The sequence below is a fragment of the Saccopteryx leptura genome, chromosome 5 (assembly GCF_036850995.1).
Source record: "Saccopteryx leptura isolate mSacLep1 chromosome 5, mSacLep1_pri_phased_curated, whole genome shotgun sequence".
NCBI classification, from domain to species: Eukaryota; Metazoa; Chordata; class Mammalia; order Chiroptera; family Emballonuridae; genus Saccopteryx; species Saccopteryx leptura.
The window spans coordinates 29,119,771-29,136,701 of record NC_089507.1 but is presented as its reverse complement, the minus strand read 5'-3'; the positions used below and the strand labels follow the sequence as shown (position 1 = coordinate 29,136,701).

Genomic DNA, 16,931 nt, shown 5'->3' with positions numbered 1-16,931 from the left:
GACAGTCAGACAGACTCCCACATGCGCCCGACCGGGATCCACCCGGCACGCCCACCAGGGGGCCACGCTCTGCCCACCAGGGGGCGATGCTCTGCCCCTCCGGGGCGTCGCTCTGTTACGACCAGAGCCACTCTAGCACCTGGGGCAGAGGCCAAGGAGCCATCCCCAGCGCCCAGGCCATCTTTGCTCCAATGGAGCCTCGGCTGTGGGAGGGGAAGAGAGAGACAGAGAGGAAGGAGAGGGGGAGGGGTGGAGAAGCAGATGGGTGCTTCTCCTGTGTGCCTTGGCCGGGAATCAAACCCGGGTCCCCCGCACACCAGGCCGACGCTCTACCACTGAGCCAACCGGCCAGGGTGCGACCTGATTCTTGCATCTTCTTGACCACTGATTCCATCATAACGCTCTGTCTCTCAGGCCTCCTTTCTCTTTCTCAGATAATAATCAGCTCTGCTTTTCCCCTAAGTTTGAACTCTGTCCTGTCCACTGCGTGCAACCTGGCACTTTCCCACCCCTTCTCCTGGCAACCCCTTCTCCTCCTCAGATCTCGCATCGGCACCCCCTCCTCAGTGGGCCGTGGCCCGGTCCAAACCAGTCCCTTTTGCTCCTCCCCAGAGGGCCCTGGACTCCCCTTTCATAGCAGTCACATCTTCAAATGTTTTGAGGTGGGAAATTCTAATTTGAAAGCTTCCTATAATGTCTTACAAGCTTTTTGCTTGTTTTTACAGCAACTCTTTAACTCACCGGGCGTTTGTTTGTGTGTATTGTAGAGGACAGGCAGCCTGTCACTGTGTGCACTTCTCTAGCCCTCTGCTGGACCCTCCTCCAGCTCCTCCTGTCACTCAGTCACCCATTTAGCAATGGTTTAATGACTAGTGGCCTCGTGGTACGCCCTCTGCTGCATGCAAAGGGTAAAAAGAGAGTATCTTCATCACAAAGGATGAGGAGAGACTAATGACAGAGTTTCTGGGCTCTCGGCCTGGAGAGGAAGGAACCAAATATACTTGGGGAGGCAGATACGCAAACAGAAAAATGACAATGTAACAAGGCAAATGCTGTAATGCTGCACGGTGGCTCCAAGCTTCTGGAATTCTGGCAGAGAATGTATGACTTGGAAGAATTAGTAGAGCAGAGCACTAGGAATTCTATTAATTTATCCCTACATACCAAATGCCCACTAGTCTGCTCTTGCTATGATTAAAACAGTCATCACAAACACCATAATGAAAAAGATCCACATGAAGAATCGGTCTATGACTTTCGCCACCTTCTTCCATTCTCTCCCCTTGGAATGGGTGGCCCTGTGGTCCTTGAGGCACTTGGCAATGTACTCGATATTCCTCGTCAGCACTTTGTACCGTGCACAGTCGCTGCCAGCATCCTGCGGGTTCTCACCCTGGTACCTCAAGTCATTCTTTAAGAGTTTGTTCTTTTCCTTCTTCCTGGGAGGGTCTTTGGTCCTGGTTGCTTTCAGGTTAGGCTCTGCAAGTTTGTCATAAACTTTCGTGAGGTGGTTCCGCTCTATGTCGTGGCGGGGGCCGAGGCAGCTCTCGCCCATGTCGTAGACAAACAGGATCCTGGACATGTATTTCAATATAACCACCCTGGCCCAGTGTGGCACCGGCCGGGCCTCGGCCCCACAGAAGTGAATGTTCATCACCATAATGGTCAAGGCCGTGGAGGCTGTGATCAAGGCCATTGTAGCGATGTAGTATTTGCCTGAAAAATATCAGCAACCAAGTCAGCTTAAAACTGTCCTCATGCTTGGCTTAAAAAACTCTTTTTCTGAGGAGGCTATATACACTAATGGGTACTTGTATAGACTTTTGAATCAAACTTCCTGGGTTCAAACCCCAGGAAGTCAAACCCCAAATCTGTCACTCACTAGACTTGTGGCCTGAAACAAGTTGTATAACCCTGCTAAGCCCCAGCTTCTTGCTTTGTAAAGTGAGTATAATAAGAGTATCTAATGGAATACGGGGAGGCTTTGAGATGATACATGTAAAGCCCTCAGCACTGTCCCTTGTACCAACTTAACAGGTTTGTAAATGTTTGCTGAGATCACAATTTGAAAAACTTGTACTTTCAACAAACAAATAATTAACAATGTGGGCCAATTGTCTCCAGACCTCGTTAACTGAACCTTCACTGCTATTGGGTAAGAAGAGACACTGTATCACTGTGTCTTTAACATGTGATTGCATAGAGCAAATATTCCTGACAAAAAATTAAAGAAGGAAACAAAGATAAAGGTAAAATTTTATAAACTATAGGACAAAAAAACAAAAAAATGAACAAAATCAAAAGCAAGCTATTTGAAATAAGTAATGAAATTGATAAACTTTTGATAAGGCCACTCATGAAAAGAGGCAGACAGTAGTGGGGAGAGAAGGAGAAAGGATGCAAAAAAGGAACTAATCAAATCAAAATATAGCATACAATATAATAATCTTAGAAATATTTGTATGATAATACATGGAAATATATCAGATGTCAGATTTAGTGTAAGAAGAAAGGACTCTTGAATAGAAAGGAAAGTAATCAAGTACCTCTACCCACCTTCTCCCCAAGTACTACTCTAGGGCCAAAAGGTTTTATGGGAGACTTTCACCAAACTTTTAAGAAACATAACTAACTCATATTACTCACATTTTTTCCTTGAATAGAAAAAGAGGGAAAACTGCTTGACTTATTTTATGAAGTCAATTTAACCTTGATTCCAAAAGTAACAAGAAATATTAAGGCCATTTCACTTATACACATATTTGAGAAAGTCTTATAAACATTATTAGCTAAATAAATCCATTGGTGTCTGAAAACGATAGTTCTTCCTGATTAAGGAGGATGTAGCTCAGCATCAGAAGACCTAACTCGCTACATTAATGGAGTAAAAGAGAAAACTCACATGATTACCTTAACAGATGAAGACAATGGATTTGATAATATTCATCATCTGTTTATTATTTGTTAAAAGCTCTGAGCAAACTAAAACTAAATGGAACTTTACTCATTTCTATAAAACTGGAAGTACATTTCATAGTTGCTACAAATAAATTGTAATTGTTAATAAATATTCTCATATTCTCAATATCTATGTGCACCCTTCCTAAAAATATACATTTTATATTATTACAGAAACAGAAGAAGTAATGCTTACAAATTTCTAAGATATCACTCTTTTTTTTTTTTGTATTTTTCTGAAGCTGGAAACGGGGAGGCAGTCAGACAGACTCCTGCATGCGCCCGACCGGGATCCACCCGGCACACCCACCAGGGGCGATGCTCTGCCCCTCCGGGGCGTGGCTCTGCCGCGACCAGAGCCACTCTAGCGCCCGGGGCAGAGGCCAAGGAGCCATCCCCAGCGCCCGGGCCATCTTTTGCTCCAATGGAGCCTTGGCTGCGGGAGGGGAAGAGAGAGACAGAGAGGAAGGAGAGGGGGAGGGGTGGAGAAGCAGATGGGCGCTTCTCCTGTGTGCCCTGGCCAGGAATCGAACCCGGGACTTCCACACGCCAGGCTGATGCTCTACCACTGAGCCAACCTGCCAGGGCCGATATCACTCTTTAGAGACTGAGCCAGCTTGCTGTTGAATCTTACTGCTAACGATAAGGGAGGAATCTACCAATTGATGCTGCCCCAAATAGGGATATGATTGGATGTCATCACTGTCCGTCATTTCTGCCTCTCGGATGAGGTAATTAAAAATGCCAAAATACCTCTTTGTCTTTATTAGTGGTAGGGTGGGGGATAGAGACACTTATGTGTCCACTTCTTAAAAAGGTGTGTGTCGGCCCTGGCCGGTTGGCTCAGCGGTAGAGCGTCGGCCTGGCGTGCGGGGGACCTGGGTTCGATTCCCAGCCAGGGCACACAGGAGAAGCGCCCATTTGCTTCTCCACCCCCCCCCCTTCCTCTCTGTCTCTCTCTTCCCCTCCCGCAGCCAAGGCTCCATTGGAGCAAAAGATGGCCCGGGCGCTGGGGATGGCTCCTTGGCCTCTGCCCCAGGCGCTAGAGTGGCTCTGGTCACAGCAGAGCGACGCCCCGGAGGGGCAGAGCATCGCCCCCTGGTGAGCAGAGCATCGCCCCTGGTGGGCAGAGCGTTGCCCCTGGTGGGCGTGCCGGGTGGATCCCGGTTGGGCGCATTCGGGAGTCTGTCTGACTGTCTCTCCCCGTTTCCAGCTTCAGAAAAATACCAAAAAATAAATAAATAAATAAAGGTGTGTGTCTGTGTTTTACTTGGAGAGATGTAAGAAAGAAATCTCTAAACAGAGAAACCATACTAATATCTGAATATTGGATAATACTGAATTTGGTACAGAGTAAAAGGACAATGCAATATCGCTTTGATATTGGTCTCTAAGTCTCTTGTTCTGAAACTTCTCATTGCATACTTTAAGAAACTAAAAATTAGGTCTAGCTGTTGGTTTGGGCAAGCATCTTTTGCAACAACACGCCATTGACACAGAGCTGTTGGAGACAAGCGGTATTCTGGGTGGTAGGCCGTAGGTACTGAAGGTGTTAGGAAGAATCTCAGAATAAGGTGAGTAAAAAAAATAAAAAGAGGCAGGGATGGTAGTCTCAGTCTACACTCTACCCTTAGGGTGATGGTTTCTCATTGCAGATTTTAAAAAATGTGACCTACTTTAAAATCACCTCAGATTATCAAGTTTGCCCAAGATTGCTAAACTCTTTGAATATAGGATAGGAAACTGCATTTAAAACAAGCCCTCCCATATCTATTATACCTCATAAAGGTTGAGAATTATTCCATTAAGGATAGATGGTAGGCTTAAAAATCCAGTTCATCATTTCTATTGTGTTTGCCACTCTTCCCAAGAAGGGACCCCTTGTGATGTAGAAAGATAAAAGTAGTCACTGTGTACTCCGTACTTCCCATATGCCAGGTTCTGCACTGAGAAATGACACGAGGTAGCAGTGACACAAATTTTGCTGATTATGTAGCAGAGACTCAAAGGTTAAGTAATTTGTCTAAGGTTGATCAAGGAATGGATGATGCAGAGCTCAAATATAGATTCCTTTGACTTCAAAATCAAGGCCTTGATTATAAGCCAGTGGTCTCTAGATTTGAACAGAAAGTGCATCAAAATCACTCAGAAGTCTTGTCCAAACAGATGCCAGCCAGCCCTCACCCCAGTTTCTAATCCAGTAAGTCTAGGGTGGGCCCTGAGAATTTGCATTTCTAAAATGATGCTGATGTAGGGGGTCTAGGGACCACCCTTTGAGAACCACTGCTCTAAACTATATTGCCCCTCACTCTTCTTTTGGGTCAATTTGAAGACCACAAGGACAGTTTTTGTTTGTTTGTTTGTTTTTTGTATTTTTCTGAAGCTGGAAACGGGGAGAGACAGTCAGACAGACTCCCGTATGCGCCCGACCAGGATCCACCCGGCACACCCACCAGGGGCGATGCTCTGCCCACCAGGGGGCGATGCTCTGCCCCTCCGGGGCGTCGCTCTGTTGCGACCAGAGCCACTCTAGCGCCTGGGGCAGAGGCCAAGGAGCCATCCCCAGCGCCCGGGCCATCTTTGCTCCAATGGAGCCTTGGCTGCGGGAGGGGAAGAGAGAGACAGAGAGGAAGGAGAGGGGGAGGGGTGGAGAAGCAGATGGGCACTTTTCCTGTGTGCCCTGGCCGGGAATCGAACCCGGGACTTCTGCATGCCAGGCCGACGCTCTACCACTGAACCAACCGGCCAGGGCCCACAAGGACAGTTTTGTTTCCAATAGTTACATCTGTATTCAAAGATGCCAATTGAAGACACTAAATGAAGTATATGACAGCCTGTGTTGAGTGTGAAGTTGCCTAATTGTTAAAAGTTTAAAGGCACAGAAATAGTCCCGGTCACTACAAGGTTAGCCTCAAAGTGTAAGACACTTGAACTCACCTATCAGAGGAACATTTTCTGAAGCCGGCATGATCTCTGCCACCATGAGCTGAAATACAGTCATAGCCAATAGGATGGTCACTCCCAAGGAGACCTTTTCCCCAGAGGCTGCAGGGAGATAAAAACTCAAGGGAGCCAGAAAAGAGATGAGGACACATGGGACGAGGAGGTTGACGATATAAAAGGAGGACCGCCTCTTCAGAAGGAGAGTGAAGGTCACATCGGGGTAAGGCTCAGAGCAGCAGCCATAGGAGATGACATTCTTCACGGCAGGCATGCCATGGACCTGCCACTCCACATCTTCAATGAAGTCGGAGAGGTCTCCGCTGTCCAGGGCGTTGAATATGTCCACCTGATTGCCATTGTAGGTCCAGGAACCAAAGGTCAGGTTGCACTGCTGGTTATCAAAGGGGAAGTAGGTGACATCCACCACACAGGAGCTTTTGGTGATGGCTGGAGCATCCCAGGTGATCATCCCATCATACCGCAGGACCACATTGGTGTTCACAGGCTCAGAAGATTCATCATCAGCCCTGAAAGTCAGAGGAAGAACATGAAAGCAGCTTCCTAAAAGAACTCACCGACTTCCTACTCCATACAGCTCTCCACTCTGGGCCCAATATGTTAATGTCTTTGGCAATGGGTCACCATTTCCCCTGATCACTTTGACTTAAAAATCTGTAATCAATTCTAATTTTCTGTTCTCCTCCATCTCCTGTGACTAATGAGGGGCAACTTCTCTTGCATTCTTTATTGAAAGCACCTCTGCTCTATGTCCTTTCCTCTCTATCCCCAGTGCCACCCTCTTGGCCTAGGGATAATAATCCTATAGACATCCAGACAAAAAGCAAACCTGTCAAAGCTTAAATCTGAAAGGAAGGCTCTGCTTACCTGATTTTGTTAACTTTAGCCACAAGAATACTGAAATAATTTTTTGTTGCTGTTGGAAAAGTTGTACATGTTAATTGTAGAACACTTGGAAAACAGAAACAAATTCATTTACCCATAATTTAAGAGATAAGCATGTATTCAAAATGCTTCTTTTTGCTTTGTCAACATTTATGCCTGGCATTTGGGGGTGCAGAATTTTTTTCCTTAAAAAAACCTCTTTCTTTACCACCATTGCAAAGCAAATGGACCGCTGGTCAAGCTGTAATAAGAGCTGACTTTCTGTCCAGGGACAGCCAGCCAGCCACAGATAACTACAGGGAGGGAGCAAAGAAATGCGACTCTGATCTCGCTTTCTGTTCTCCCTTCGTTGCCCATTGTTGCTCCCCGTTCTCCAAACCCAACCAGAAGTCACAGGGCAAAGGAGCCCATAGCTCAGGAGGAGTTTAAAGGTATTTCTGTTCACTTCATGACCAACATCTTATTGTTTTATCTCCCACGTTTCTCTGATCATATCACTTTATAGCTCAAAACTTGCAATGGTTTCCTATTGTCCACCAAATACTCCCAAGTCTCCTTAGTTTAGTGTTCTAGATGCTCCGTGATCAACGCCCATCCCCCTTTCCAGCCTGATGTCTCCCACAGTCTCCCTCCCTCACACTCCACCAGCCAAAGCCAAAACCCTAGCAGATGCTGAGTTACTGTCTTTTACTCAAACTCTTTTCCTGTCAATGCTGTTCTGCATGTACTAATCTAATACATTGTTCAAGAATCACCTCCTAAAACATTACTGAATGTCAACTATAATTGAAAAATAAAATTTTTCAATAAATTAGAATTTCAAAAAACAACAACATTTCCTATGAGCAGCTTTCATTGCCCCTTCAGTCAGGTGAAATCTCCATCTTCGAAGGACCATGACACTTTATCTCTATGTTACAAGGAATTTACATTTTTTCCTTGTGTTATAGTTTTCAATACATTTCTTATTAGACTGTTCCTTGAGAATAGAGACTGACTTTTAAAATCCTAATCTACTCAATGCACAACAGCATGCACAGAAGAGAGATTTAACCAAGAAAGGTAGGTAAGTAGGTAAATAAGTTGGTTGAATAAATAAGGCCCATTCTCCTTTAGAAAGTGCCATGATGACATCATAGACATCTCACAGAGAGATTTTGGTGCAAAACCTGGTTCAGGTTTTAAAACCTCGAGCAAGTTACAGCTCGATCACTCAGCTGTAAAAGTCGGGGCTGTGAGACATTAAAGTTTCTTTTTAAATTTTATATTAAGTAAATGACTGTATTAATTTCTTACTGCAATTGTAACAAACTTCCATAATATTAGTGTCTTTAAAAATATATAGATTTGGCCCTGGCTGGTTGGCTCAGTGGTAAAGTGTCGGCCTGGCGTGCGGGAGTCCCGGGTTCGATTCCTGGCCGGGGCACACAGGAGAGGCGCCCATCTGCTTCTCCACCCCTCCCCCTCTCCTTCCTCTTTGTCTCTCTCTTCCCCTCCCGCAGCTGAGGCTCCATTGGAGCAAAGTTGGCCCAGGCGCTGAGGATGGCTCTGTGGCCTCTGCCTCAGGCTCTGGAATGGCTCTGATTGCGGCAGAGCAACGCCCCAAGATGGGCAGAGCATCACCCCCTGGTGGGCGTGCCGGGTGGATCCCGGTTGGGTGCATGCGGGAGTCTGTCTGACTGCCTCCCCGTTTCCAACTTCGGAAAAAGAAAGAAAGAAAAAAATTTAAAAAAAATTAAAATATATATATATATAAATTTAACATCTTTATAGTTCTAAAGGTCAGAAATCCTAAAGTCGGGATGCAGACAAGGCCGCAGTCCTTCCCGAGGCTCTGAAGGGGCGTCTTGTCCCTTCCGGGCTCCCAGAGGCCGTCTGCATCCCCTGGAGAGGGCTCTTCTCTTCCATCGCTCTGGCCTCTGCTTCCTTCGGAGCATCCCCTGTTCTGGCCTTCCTGTCCCTCTTTTATAAGGGCTTGTGTTTACATTGGGGCCACCAGGGGAATCTCCTCATCTCAAACCCTTAATATAATCATACCTGCAAAGTCCCTTTTGCCACATAAGGTTCCATAGTCACCTTAGGTTTCAGGGATTATGAACACTTTGGGGACGATTATTCTGTCTACCACACTATGTAAAGCCCCAACTCTGCCTGACGCGGAGTAAGTGTTCAATCTTTATTACCTCCTTCTCTTCCCCTTCCCTCTGTTTCTATCTGGCTTCCATGTTCTCAACTGGAGAACATGAAAAATATTACAAGAACAAGATTTCAAAATGGAGGTCAAGAGAATAGTCTGACCCTGAGAGAATATTTAAATTGTTTCCCTCTTTTCTTCCCTTTACTCAATCACTTAGTGCCCTGCAGGCAGCCTCTCCTTGCCCTCTGCAGCTGATCAAAGACTGGACTGACTTTAATTGTTCTGCACTTGAGCACACAAGCCTTTCCCAGTGGGTCTGTAAGATCTCATCCCCAGAACTGGAGGAGTGGGCTGGTGTAGGAGACAACAGTGAGAGACAGCCAGTTTTTTTCAGTCTCTAGAGCAGGGGTCTCAAACTCGCGGCCCGCGGGCTGCATGCGGCCCGCCAAACAATTTTGTGCGGCCCGCAGACTAATCCATGAAGTTCAAAATATTTTGGATAAAATTAAGTAAGCCTAGGGGCCTACTTGTATTTTTCATTTCTCTAGCATCCTAGCTAGATATTAGCTTAGTTAACAGCAGTTGTGATGCAAACTACAGTTTCTGGTCGTTTTGTGACACTGAGTAAACTGCATGTACGATTGTGCTTGTTGTACTGATTTTTTTTTTGTTTTCAACTGCAGTGAGAAAAGTGTTGCATAACAGTTGCCTTTTGTAGACCTAGTGCGGCCCGCCTAATGGCTGTGATCTTGTTCTGCGGCCCACATGCTGAGTTGAGTTTGAGACTCCCTGCTCTAGAGCATGCCTGGAGCCTCAGCATAAACTTGTCTGTTTACTTAATCCCACAACCCATTCCTTGTTTCTGTCTCCAATGTCTCCACCTTTCAAGCATCCCCTTTCTTCTCTTCATATTAAAAAGAAGTCCCTTTTCTTTCCAGGAGTAACTTCCCTTGGGTCTATGATGCCTTTCCTCCCTAGTCTCCTACAGGACTCCGCCCCTTCTGGTCTCTCTTATTCTCTCTGGCTCTTCCAGTCCCTTCTCAATGCTGTTCCCGGGTCTCTCCTAGCAACTTCCCTTCCTCCCAGGCACTTCCCACCAGCCTCCTCTCCTTCCACAGACTGCTCTCCAGAGTAACTGATACCTGCTGCTGTCTCTTCCCCATCCTGCTTGCATTCTTGCAATTTGGCTTCTTCCCAGCGTGTCCTCCTTCAAAGGTCATTCATGACTTGCAAATTGGCAAATCTAAAGACCTCTTCTAAGAGGTCGCTGTTCTGTTCCTCTTCCCAAGCATTTCACACAGTGGCTGTTCCCAGACATCCTTTCTCCCTTGGTTTCCATGGCACAACCCTCTCTCCATTCTTTTTCTACCCTTAAGTGCCCTTTATAAATTTTTTTAAATAAGAGTTTCCCCAACTTATCCTCAGCCATTTTCTTTCCTTTCTTGAGAGGTTCTACAAGGGGGGTTAAAGAGCTTCTGATAGCTCTACCCCTGACCTTCTTTCCAGGTTTAAGACTTGCCCTGGCAATTTCTTTATTGGTCTTCTCCATAAGGATGTTCTTTTGGTCCCCAAACTGAGCAGCTCCCGCACCAAACTCATCATCTTTTGTTTCCCAACTCGTTCCTCTTCCTCCTCCTTTATTTTCAATCTCATCTAAAAGTTTTGCTGTCCTCGCAAACATCTAGGCCAGGAATTTTCAACCTTTTTCATCTCATGGCACACATAAACTAATTACTAAAATTCAGCAGCACACCAAAAAAATATATTTTTTGCTAATGTGACCAAAAATATAGGTACAATTTTTATTCTTTCACACCGGACAGCTATTGTTGTAATGACTGTGATCATTTTTTATTTGCCAATCCAAAGGAAAAAAGGTAAATGCCCCTGACTAAATAGTCAGGTACTTCAAGCTTTAAAAACTCTTGTGGCACACCAGCTGAAAATCACTGACCCAGGCTACTTACCCAATATTTAAAGCTAAATCCTAGAAAATCTTTCTGAATACAATAGAGCACCCAATTCCACAGTAGGTCTAAAATCCAAATATTAAAACCCAACAACTAGAACTCTCTCATAATAAATGCACATTTAGAATTTCCATAATCCACTCTTTACCTAACCTAAAAATGCCAGGCATCCTTGTAGCCTCTTATATACTAACCATTATATTGGCCATGTACTTACACTAAACAATGTCACCAGAACTTTGAGCCCCAATGTATTTATTCCTTTATTGATTTGGTAACAGAGTCCATATTTGCTTGAACCATTATATTCCTGAAGAGTTCATTATCTTTTGGAAAAAATTTCTTGCTCAAGTGGTTATTATTTTTAAAATTATTTGTCTTCCCTTTCATTTCTACTCATTGCATTGGGTTTTGTCCTCTGGAGCAATTTCTTTTCTCTACCTTATCTTCTCTATGATTGCCTAAGATAGCCGTCAAATCTTCCCGAGGACTTTTCTCTTCCAAACAACAAATTCAACTACTACTCATGTGAAGTAGCTTCCAGGCCCAGCATCATCCTGATGGCGCCCTAACAAGTCCAGCCCTATGGATTTAGGCAACAGTGACAGGTTTACATGTTAGCCCTCTTCCCACCTAACTGTCTTTATCACCCTGCTGGATCACCAGCCTTCCATGCCACTTTCCTCTCCCCACCACTAGTCAGGAAGCCCATTTTCTTTTGCTGCAAGGTTCTGCACCAGCTTCTGAGAAGTAGTAATATCATATCTTGGATCAGAATATTTTATATGTCCAGGGAGTCGGCTAGACTGCCCTGGTCATCAAACTGCGGCTCACAAGCCACATGCGGCCCTTTGACCCCTTGAGTGTGGCTCTTCCACAAAATACCACGTGCAGGCGCTACCTCGATAAGGAATGTACCTACCTATATAATTTAAGTTTTAAAATTTTGGCTCTCAAAAGAAATTTCAATCATTGTACTGTTGATATTTGGCTCTGCTGACTAATGAGTTTGCCGACCACTGAAGCCCAACCGGGGTCAGGGGAACAGCTATGACGGGGGGTCCCTCCTCTGCTTAATCCTGTAACTCTCTTCAATGCCATTTCACTGGGAGAAAAATAATACAAATGACATCCAGCCATAACTACATTTACAGTTTCCTCTAAATAATAAAAGTCTCACATTACTGAGAGAGAGAGACAACACAACAGGACTGTCTGAGGTGACAGGAGGGCAGGGAAGAGTGCCGAGTCGGCCAGCGGAACAGAAGAGCGGTGACTAATTGGTGTGGCCGAAAGGCCCCGTGTGTGAAAGGATGGGGAACAGAGCTCACCCATCTCAAGGGGAGGAGGATGGGACAGAATTTACCCAAGCCGCAGCAGGTTTGTGTGAGCTCATGAGCACAAACCTGGCTTCTCTGATAAAGGGGAGTGGGGAAGGCTTATCTCAGGTTACTATGCAAGGTTCCAAAGAAGCGTTTCAGTAGGAGCTGGTCTCTGCTTCAGCCAGTCGAAGCCAGGAGGAAATGAGAACCAGCGTGGTGACAGGAGGAATTGTCAGAATTTACAGAATGCTATAAACAGTCCATGTAGACTATATTCTCTGATTACTCTCCTGCACCCTGTGCGTGAGAAGAGGTAATGGACAACAAGGCTCGTTCTCACCTGGTCTGTGTACGCATAGGGAGTTGGGCGTAGGGGACAATGAACTGCAATAAGAAAGCACCAACACTTGGATGTTATCTTGCTTGGGAAGGAATATGGAAGATTCTTCTGGCCACTCAGAGCGGGGAATGGTCAGCAAGATCAGGGTGATGACTCAAGAGGTCATGAGCCTTGGACGAGCTCTCTGAGGAAGGAGTGCGCCTAACATCCAGGCTGCAGACCCCTGGTGCTGATTCCTGAAGGGAAACCCGCACCCCTTGCAGGGTGAGCTCTCTTAGGAGAGCCCTCCGGAGCTGCCGCTCATTCACCCTGTTCTGAGCCAAAGAGGAACCTTTCCAAACCCACAGAAACTTGAGTTCCAGAATAAAAGGAGAGGGAAGCCCCTTTGACAACAGGTGGAGCAACTGAGCCTAGTTTTGACAGAACAATCAGGTTTCTTCTCAAAATGTGGTCCACAGACCAGCAGCACTAACATCTGGGTCTTCTAAAAATACTGAACAAAAAACTCTTCCCCAGACGTGCCGAATCAGAATCTGCATTTTAACAAGCTCCTCAGGTGAGTCACGGGCACTTTATAGTTTAGAAGCATAAACCTCACCTACCATTTACTCAAGGCCCCTTACTCTGAGACCAGGAAAAGGCCACCTGGTGACCTTATAATCTAGTTCATCCTCCACCCCATACAAAGTGCAAAATCTGTAGGCCAGCTTCTAGCTGACCCCTTCTGATTTAATCTTAGTAGTATCACTTTTATTGACACATCATCTTGGAAAAAGGAATACCACCATTAGGGGTTGAACTGTGTCCTCCAAAAACTCATATGTCAAAATCCTACTCCCTGGCATCTCAGAAGGTGAACTTATTTAGAATAGAAGCATTACAGACGTAATTAGCTAAGATGAGGCCATACTGGCATAGTAGGGTGAACACCTAATCCAACAAAACTGGTGTCTTTATAAAAGAGAACAGATGGATACAGACAATACAGAGAAAATGTCATGGGAAGCTGAAGGCAGAGATTGAGCTGATGCTTCTATAAGTCAGGGAACATCAAAGATTGTCAGCAAAGACCAGAAGCCAGGGGAAAGGTCAAAACAAGTCCTTCCGCACCGCCCTCAGAGGAATCAGCTGCTGACCCACCTTGATCATGCGCTTCCAGCCTCAGAACTGCGAGTTAACACAGTTGTTTAAGACCTCTCCGTCTGTGGTACTTTGTTACGGGAGCCCTAGCAAACGAATACAGCCTCTAACACAGCTCTTACCTGAAAAGGAGGATCAAGCTCTTATGAGCTATTATTTTATCATCTAATATTTTATGACCATCATTCTAGGGCTTAGGAACAGGAATTGATACGTAACTTACATATGTTTTAAAATATTTCTTTTTTAGCATGTTTAAATTCTGTCAAATCAACAGGTTTATCCCTGAGAAACTGCTGACCTGTACTTACTTGTTATACAGGACAATGTCGGGCCTCCACACCAGGTCGCTGGGGATCCTGATGGTGTCCAGTCCATCGTACTGGTCTCGGTCCCACGTGAGATACGCATCGTACCAGATTTGGCGGATCCATAAATAGGCAGTCAGAATTTGGTTTCTTTCATCCTGCGCAATTAACCAGATACAATTTTGTTCAGTAGACATCTCAGCTGAATGCCTCCATGTCTAGACCACTTGTTCTACACATAGGAATTCCAAAAGCATTCATCTATTTTGAAAAAATAACTGAGAGCTTTCTCAGTCTATCCCCCTGATGGACTGCCAAAGCCATATTTTTTTTTCTGCTTCATTTAGTGTTCAGAATGTAAAGTAAACATATATTTAAGGCATCAGATCTTTTCATGAGTCAAATGCACAAATTTCTCCAATAAATGATCAACTGATGAGTCACCTGAGTGAGAAAGTCAGGAAATATGATAGATAAAAGGCTTTCAAGTTTCATAATTTTGTGTAATTAAACTCATGTAAGCACTAAACAAGGTATGTCGTCTTAAAACACCACCTTTTTTTTTTTAATTGGAATAAAAATCACATAACATAAAGTCCTCCATTTTAAAGTGGCTTTACATTTTAACCATTCAGTGGCTTCCAGTATATTTGCGATGTTGTACAATCATCACCACTAGCTAATCCCAGAACATTTTGTCACTTCAAAAAGGAACCCCTGAAACCACAAGCAGTCATTCACTATTCCCCCTTCCTCTCCACAGCCCCTAGCAACTGATACTCTGCTTTCTGTCTCTGGTTTTTTCTTATACTGCTCACAAAAATTAGAGGATATTTCAACACTTCACATTCATTTTGAAATATCTAAGACTGCTACTGTTAATGGCCAGGATGGGTAACATTTAGAGAAATTTGTTTTGTAGAATGCTTCCTTCCCCTTCTCCCACCAGCTTGCACACTGAGCCATCTGTTCTCTCTCACGTTCCCAGTTAAAACATCCCTTTGGAAAGCACTGTTAGTTTCCTTCTAAGCAAATGCCAGAGAGTCACCGCTTTATGGTACTCACCATATCCTTAATCTGAGAAAGTGTGATCTGCAGAGTAACATTCAGGACCTTATCTGTATCTTCTACTGGACGAAGAGCATTGGAATAATCTTCAAAAAGGTCATTAAACAACTTCTGAGCATATTTTCCATCTGCTGTTTCGACAGCTGCTCAGAAAGAGGGACCTGAGTCAACATTCAGTGTCGTGTGTATTCAAGGCAAAGAAGAACAGACTGAGCACTGGAATTGGGGGTGACCCAGCATCAGCTGGGGACAAGCTTTAGGTAGATGAGAGCTATTTTTCTAACACTCCCTACCGGGACCAGCGTGAGTCAGTAAGAAGCACAGAACAGTTCCTTGCAGTTGGATCGCTGGTTCTGCTTCCTGCCCCACCCACCTCCCGCCATAGAAGTGGCTCCAGGTGAGCAGAGATGGCTATCTACCCACCAGTCTCTTACCGCTCAGCCTGGAGGCTGCAAAGCAAATCCAGCAAAAGGAGATGCAGGAATGGGGCCAATTCATCTTTTTTCGGGGCCTCTACAAATTCCCAGCCAGGCAGCGTGTTTCCCACTTCCCTCCGTGAGTAGTAAGGGTCTGGACACCACGATCCACACTGGGGCAGTCTCACAGCGGCCCGCTGAGGGAGAGCTCGGGCTTGCACTGCTCAGAGGGCCCCTGGTCAGAGAGCCCTCCCCTGGTAACCCGAGACTGGCGGCTCCAGCAGCTGAGAGGCCGGGAGTCCCAGGTGGGTTAGGCCAGGCAGTGCTACTCTGGAAGAATCATCCCAGTGAGGGCCCCTAGCCACCCTCGGCAGGGACATCCAGACCAAGCTTTTGAGGGGAAGAGAGGTAGGCACCCAGCACCCTCGAGATTCCACCTTAAAAGAACGGGCACTTTCTACACCCGCAGCGGGATTCAGCCTGAGTCAGGGGGCTAAGGGAAGCTGAGCAGACCCTGCCACGGCCAGCCATCTGAACAGGTCATACGCACGCTGAGAAGCATTGGAAGAGGGAAAGAGAAGTTCTGTGATCTCCAGAACAGATTGGCATTTGGTTTTCTTCTCTGCTTCTGCTTCTTATCACTGCTTCAGCTGTCCCATTGGGCACGGACCCTGTGTAGGGAGTGTGAGTCCGTGTGTGAGGGGGTGTTGGGTAGAACAGCACTCCTCCCCTTCAGAAGCAGCAACACTGTGACTGGACCCGGGTAGGATGGCAGCCCACACCTTCCCCAGCGCTATAATACTGAGCCTTCTTCCTGTACTAGACCCGGGGAAATACTGTGCCCTCCCTCCCAGGGTTACTAGGATACTGTATGCTAAAGCACTATGTAAATGTTTGTGAATTTCACCTCGGATCAGCCTTGCAGAATTTCCATATTTACAAAGTTATCCAGGGTCTACTAGCTCTAAAAAAAAAAAGAAAGAAAAAGAAAAAAAAAATGGTTTAAAGGCGATTAAACAAATCAGCATGAGAATGGTTCATAAGTAATGATGATATTATCAAGGAAGATATCTCTTTGTATGGAATGTTACTTCATATAATTTTAGTCTTTTCTTATATGTGATCTAATATTGTTCCCACAAAAGAATGTCAGTTTTCGATTGCCATAGCCTGCCCTCCTCTTCCTTGGGGACAATGCCTTGAAAAACCAAATTAAGATCTTTCAGCTGCCTGGAATCAAAGCAGGGAAATTGGATAGCTCTAGTTCGTCAGGGTACAGTCGGCTGATGAGTCACCCTGTCCATCTTCAGCAATATATCCTCCGAGTGAAACAGGCACTCCAGCTGTCAGCTAATGTGCTTCTTAATTGCCTCTGCCCTTGTGTTGATTGTAAAGACATTATTTTCCTGCTGCCTTAGTCTGACTC

General features: G+C 45.4%; 1 protein-coding gene across 2 annotated transcripts; it reads right to left on the bottom strand.

Moving 5' to 3' along the window:
• Window positions 1-1,050: 1,050 nt before the first annotated feature.
• CHRNA9 (cholinergic receptor nicotinic alpha 9 subunit) lies at window positions 1,051-15,721 on the bottom strand. 2 transcript variants are annotated; one of them, XM_066384825.1, is made up of 5 exons: window positions 15,524-15,721; window positions 15,087-15,232; window positions 14,025-14,179; window positions 5,896-6,428; window positions 1,051-1,716 (listed from the first exon to the last, which is right to left on the bottom strand). In XM_066384825.1, the coding sequence occupies exons 1-5, from the start codon at window positions 15,585-15,587 to the stop codon at window positions 1,175-1,177; spliced, it is 1,440 nt and encodes a 479-aa protein (XP_066240922.1). In that variant the 5' UTR covers window positions 15,588-15,721; the 3' UTR covers window positions 1,051-1,174. The 2 variants fall into 2 exon arrangements, with proteins under 2 accessions (XP_066240922.1, XP_066240923.1); XM_066384826.1 differs by lacking the exon at window positions 15,524-15,721 and adding an exon at window positions 6,787-6,835 and having other exon boundaries at window positions 15,087-15,224.
• Window positions 15,722-16,931: the final 1,210 nt, after the last annotated feature.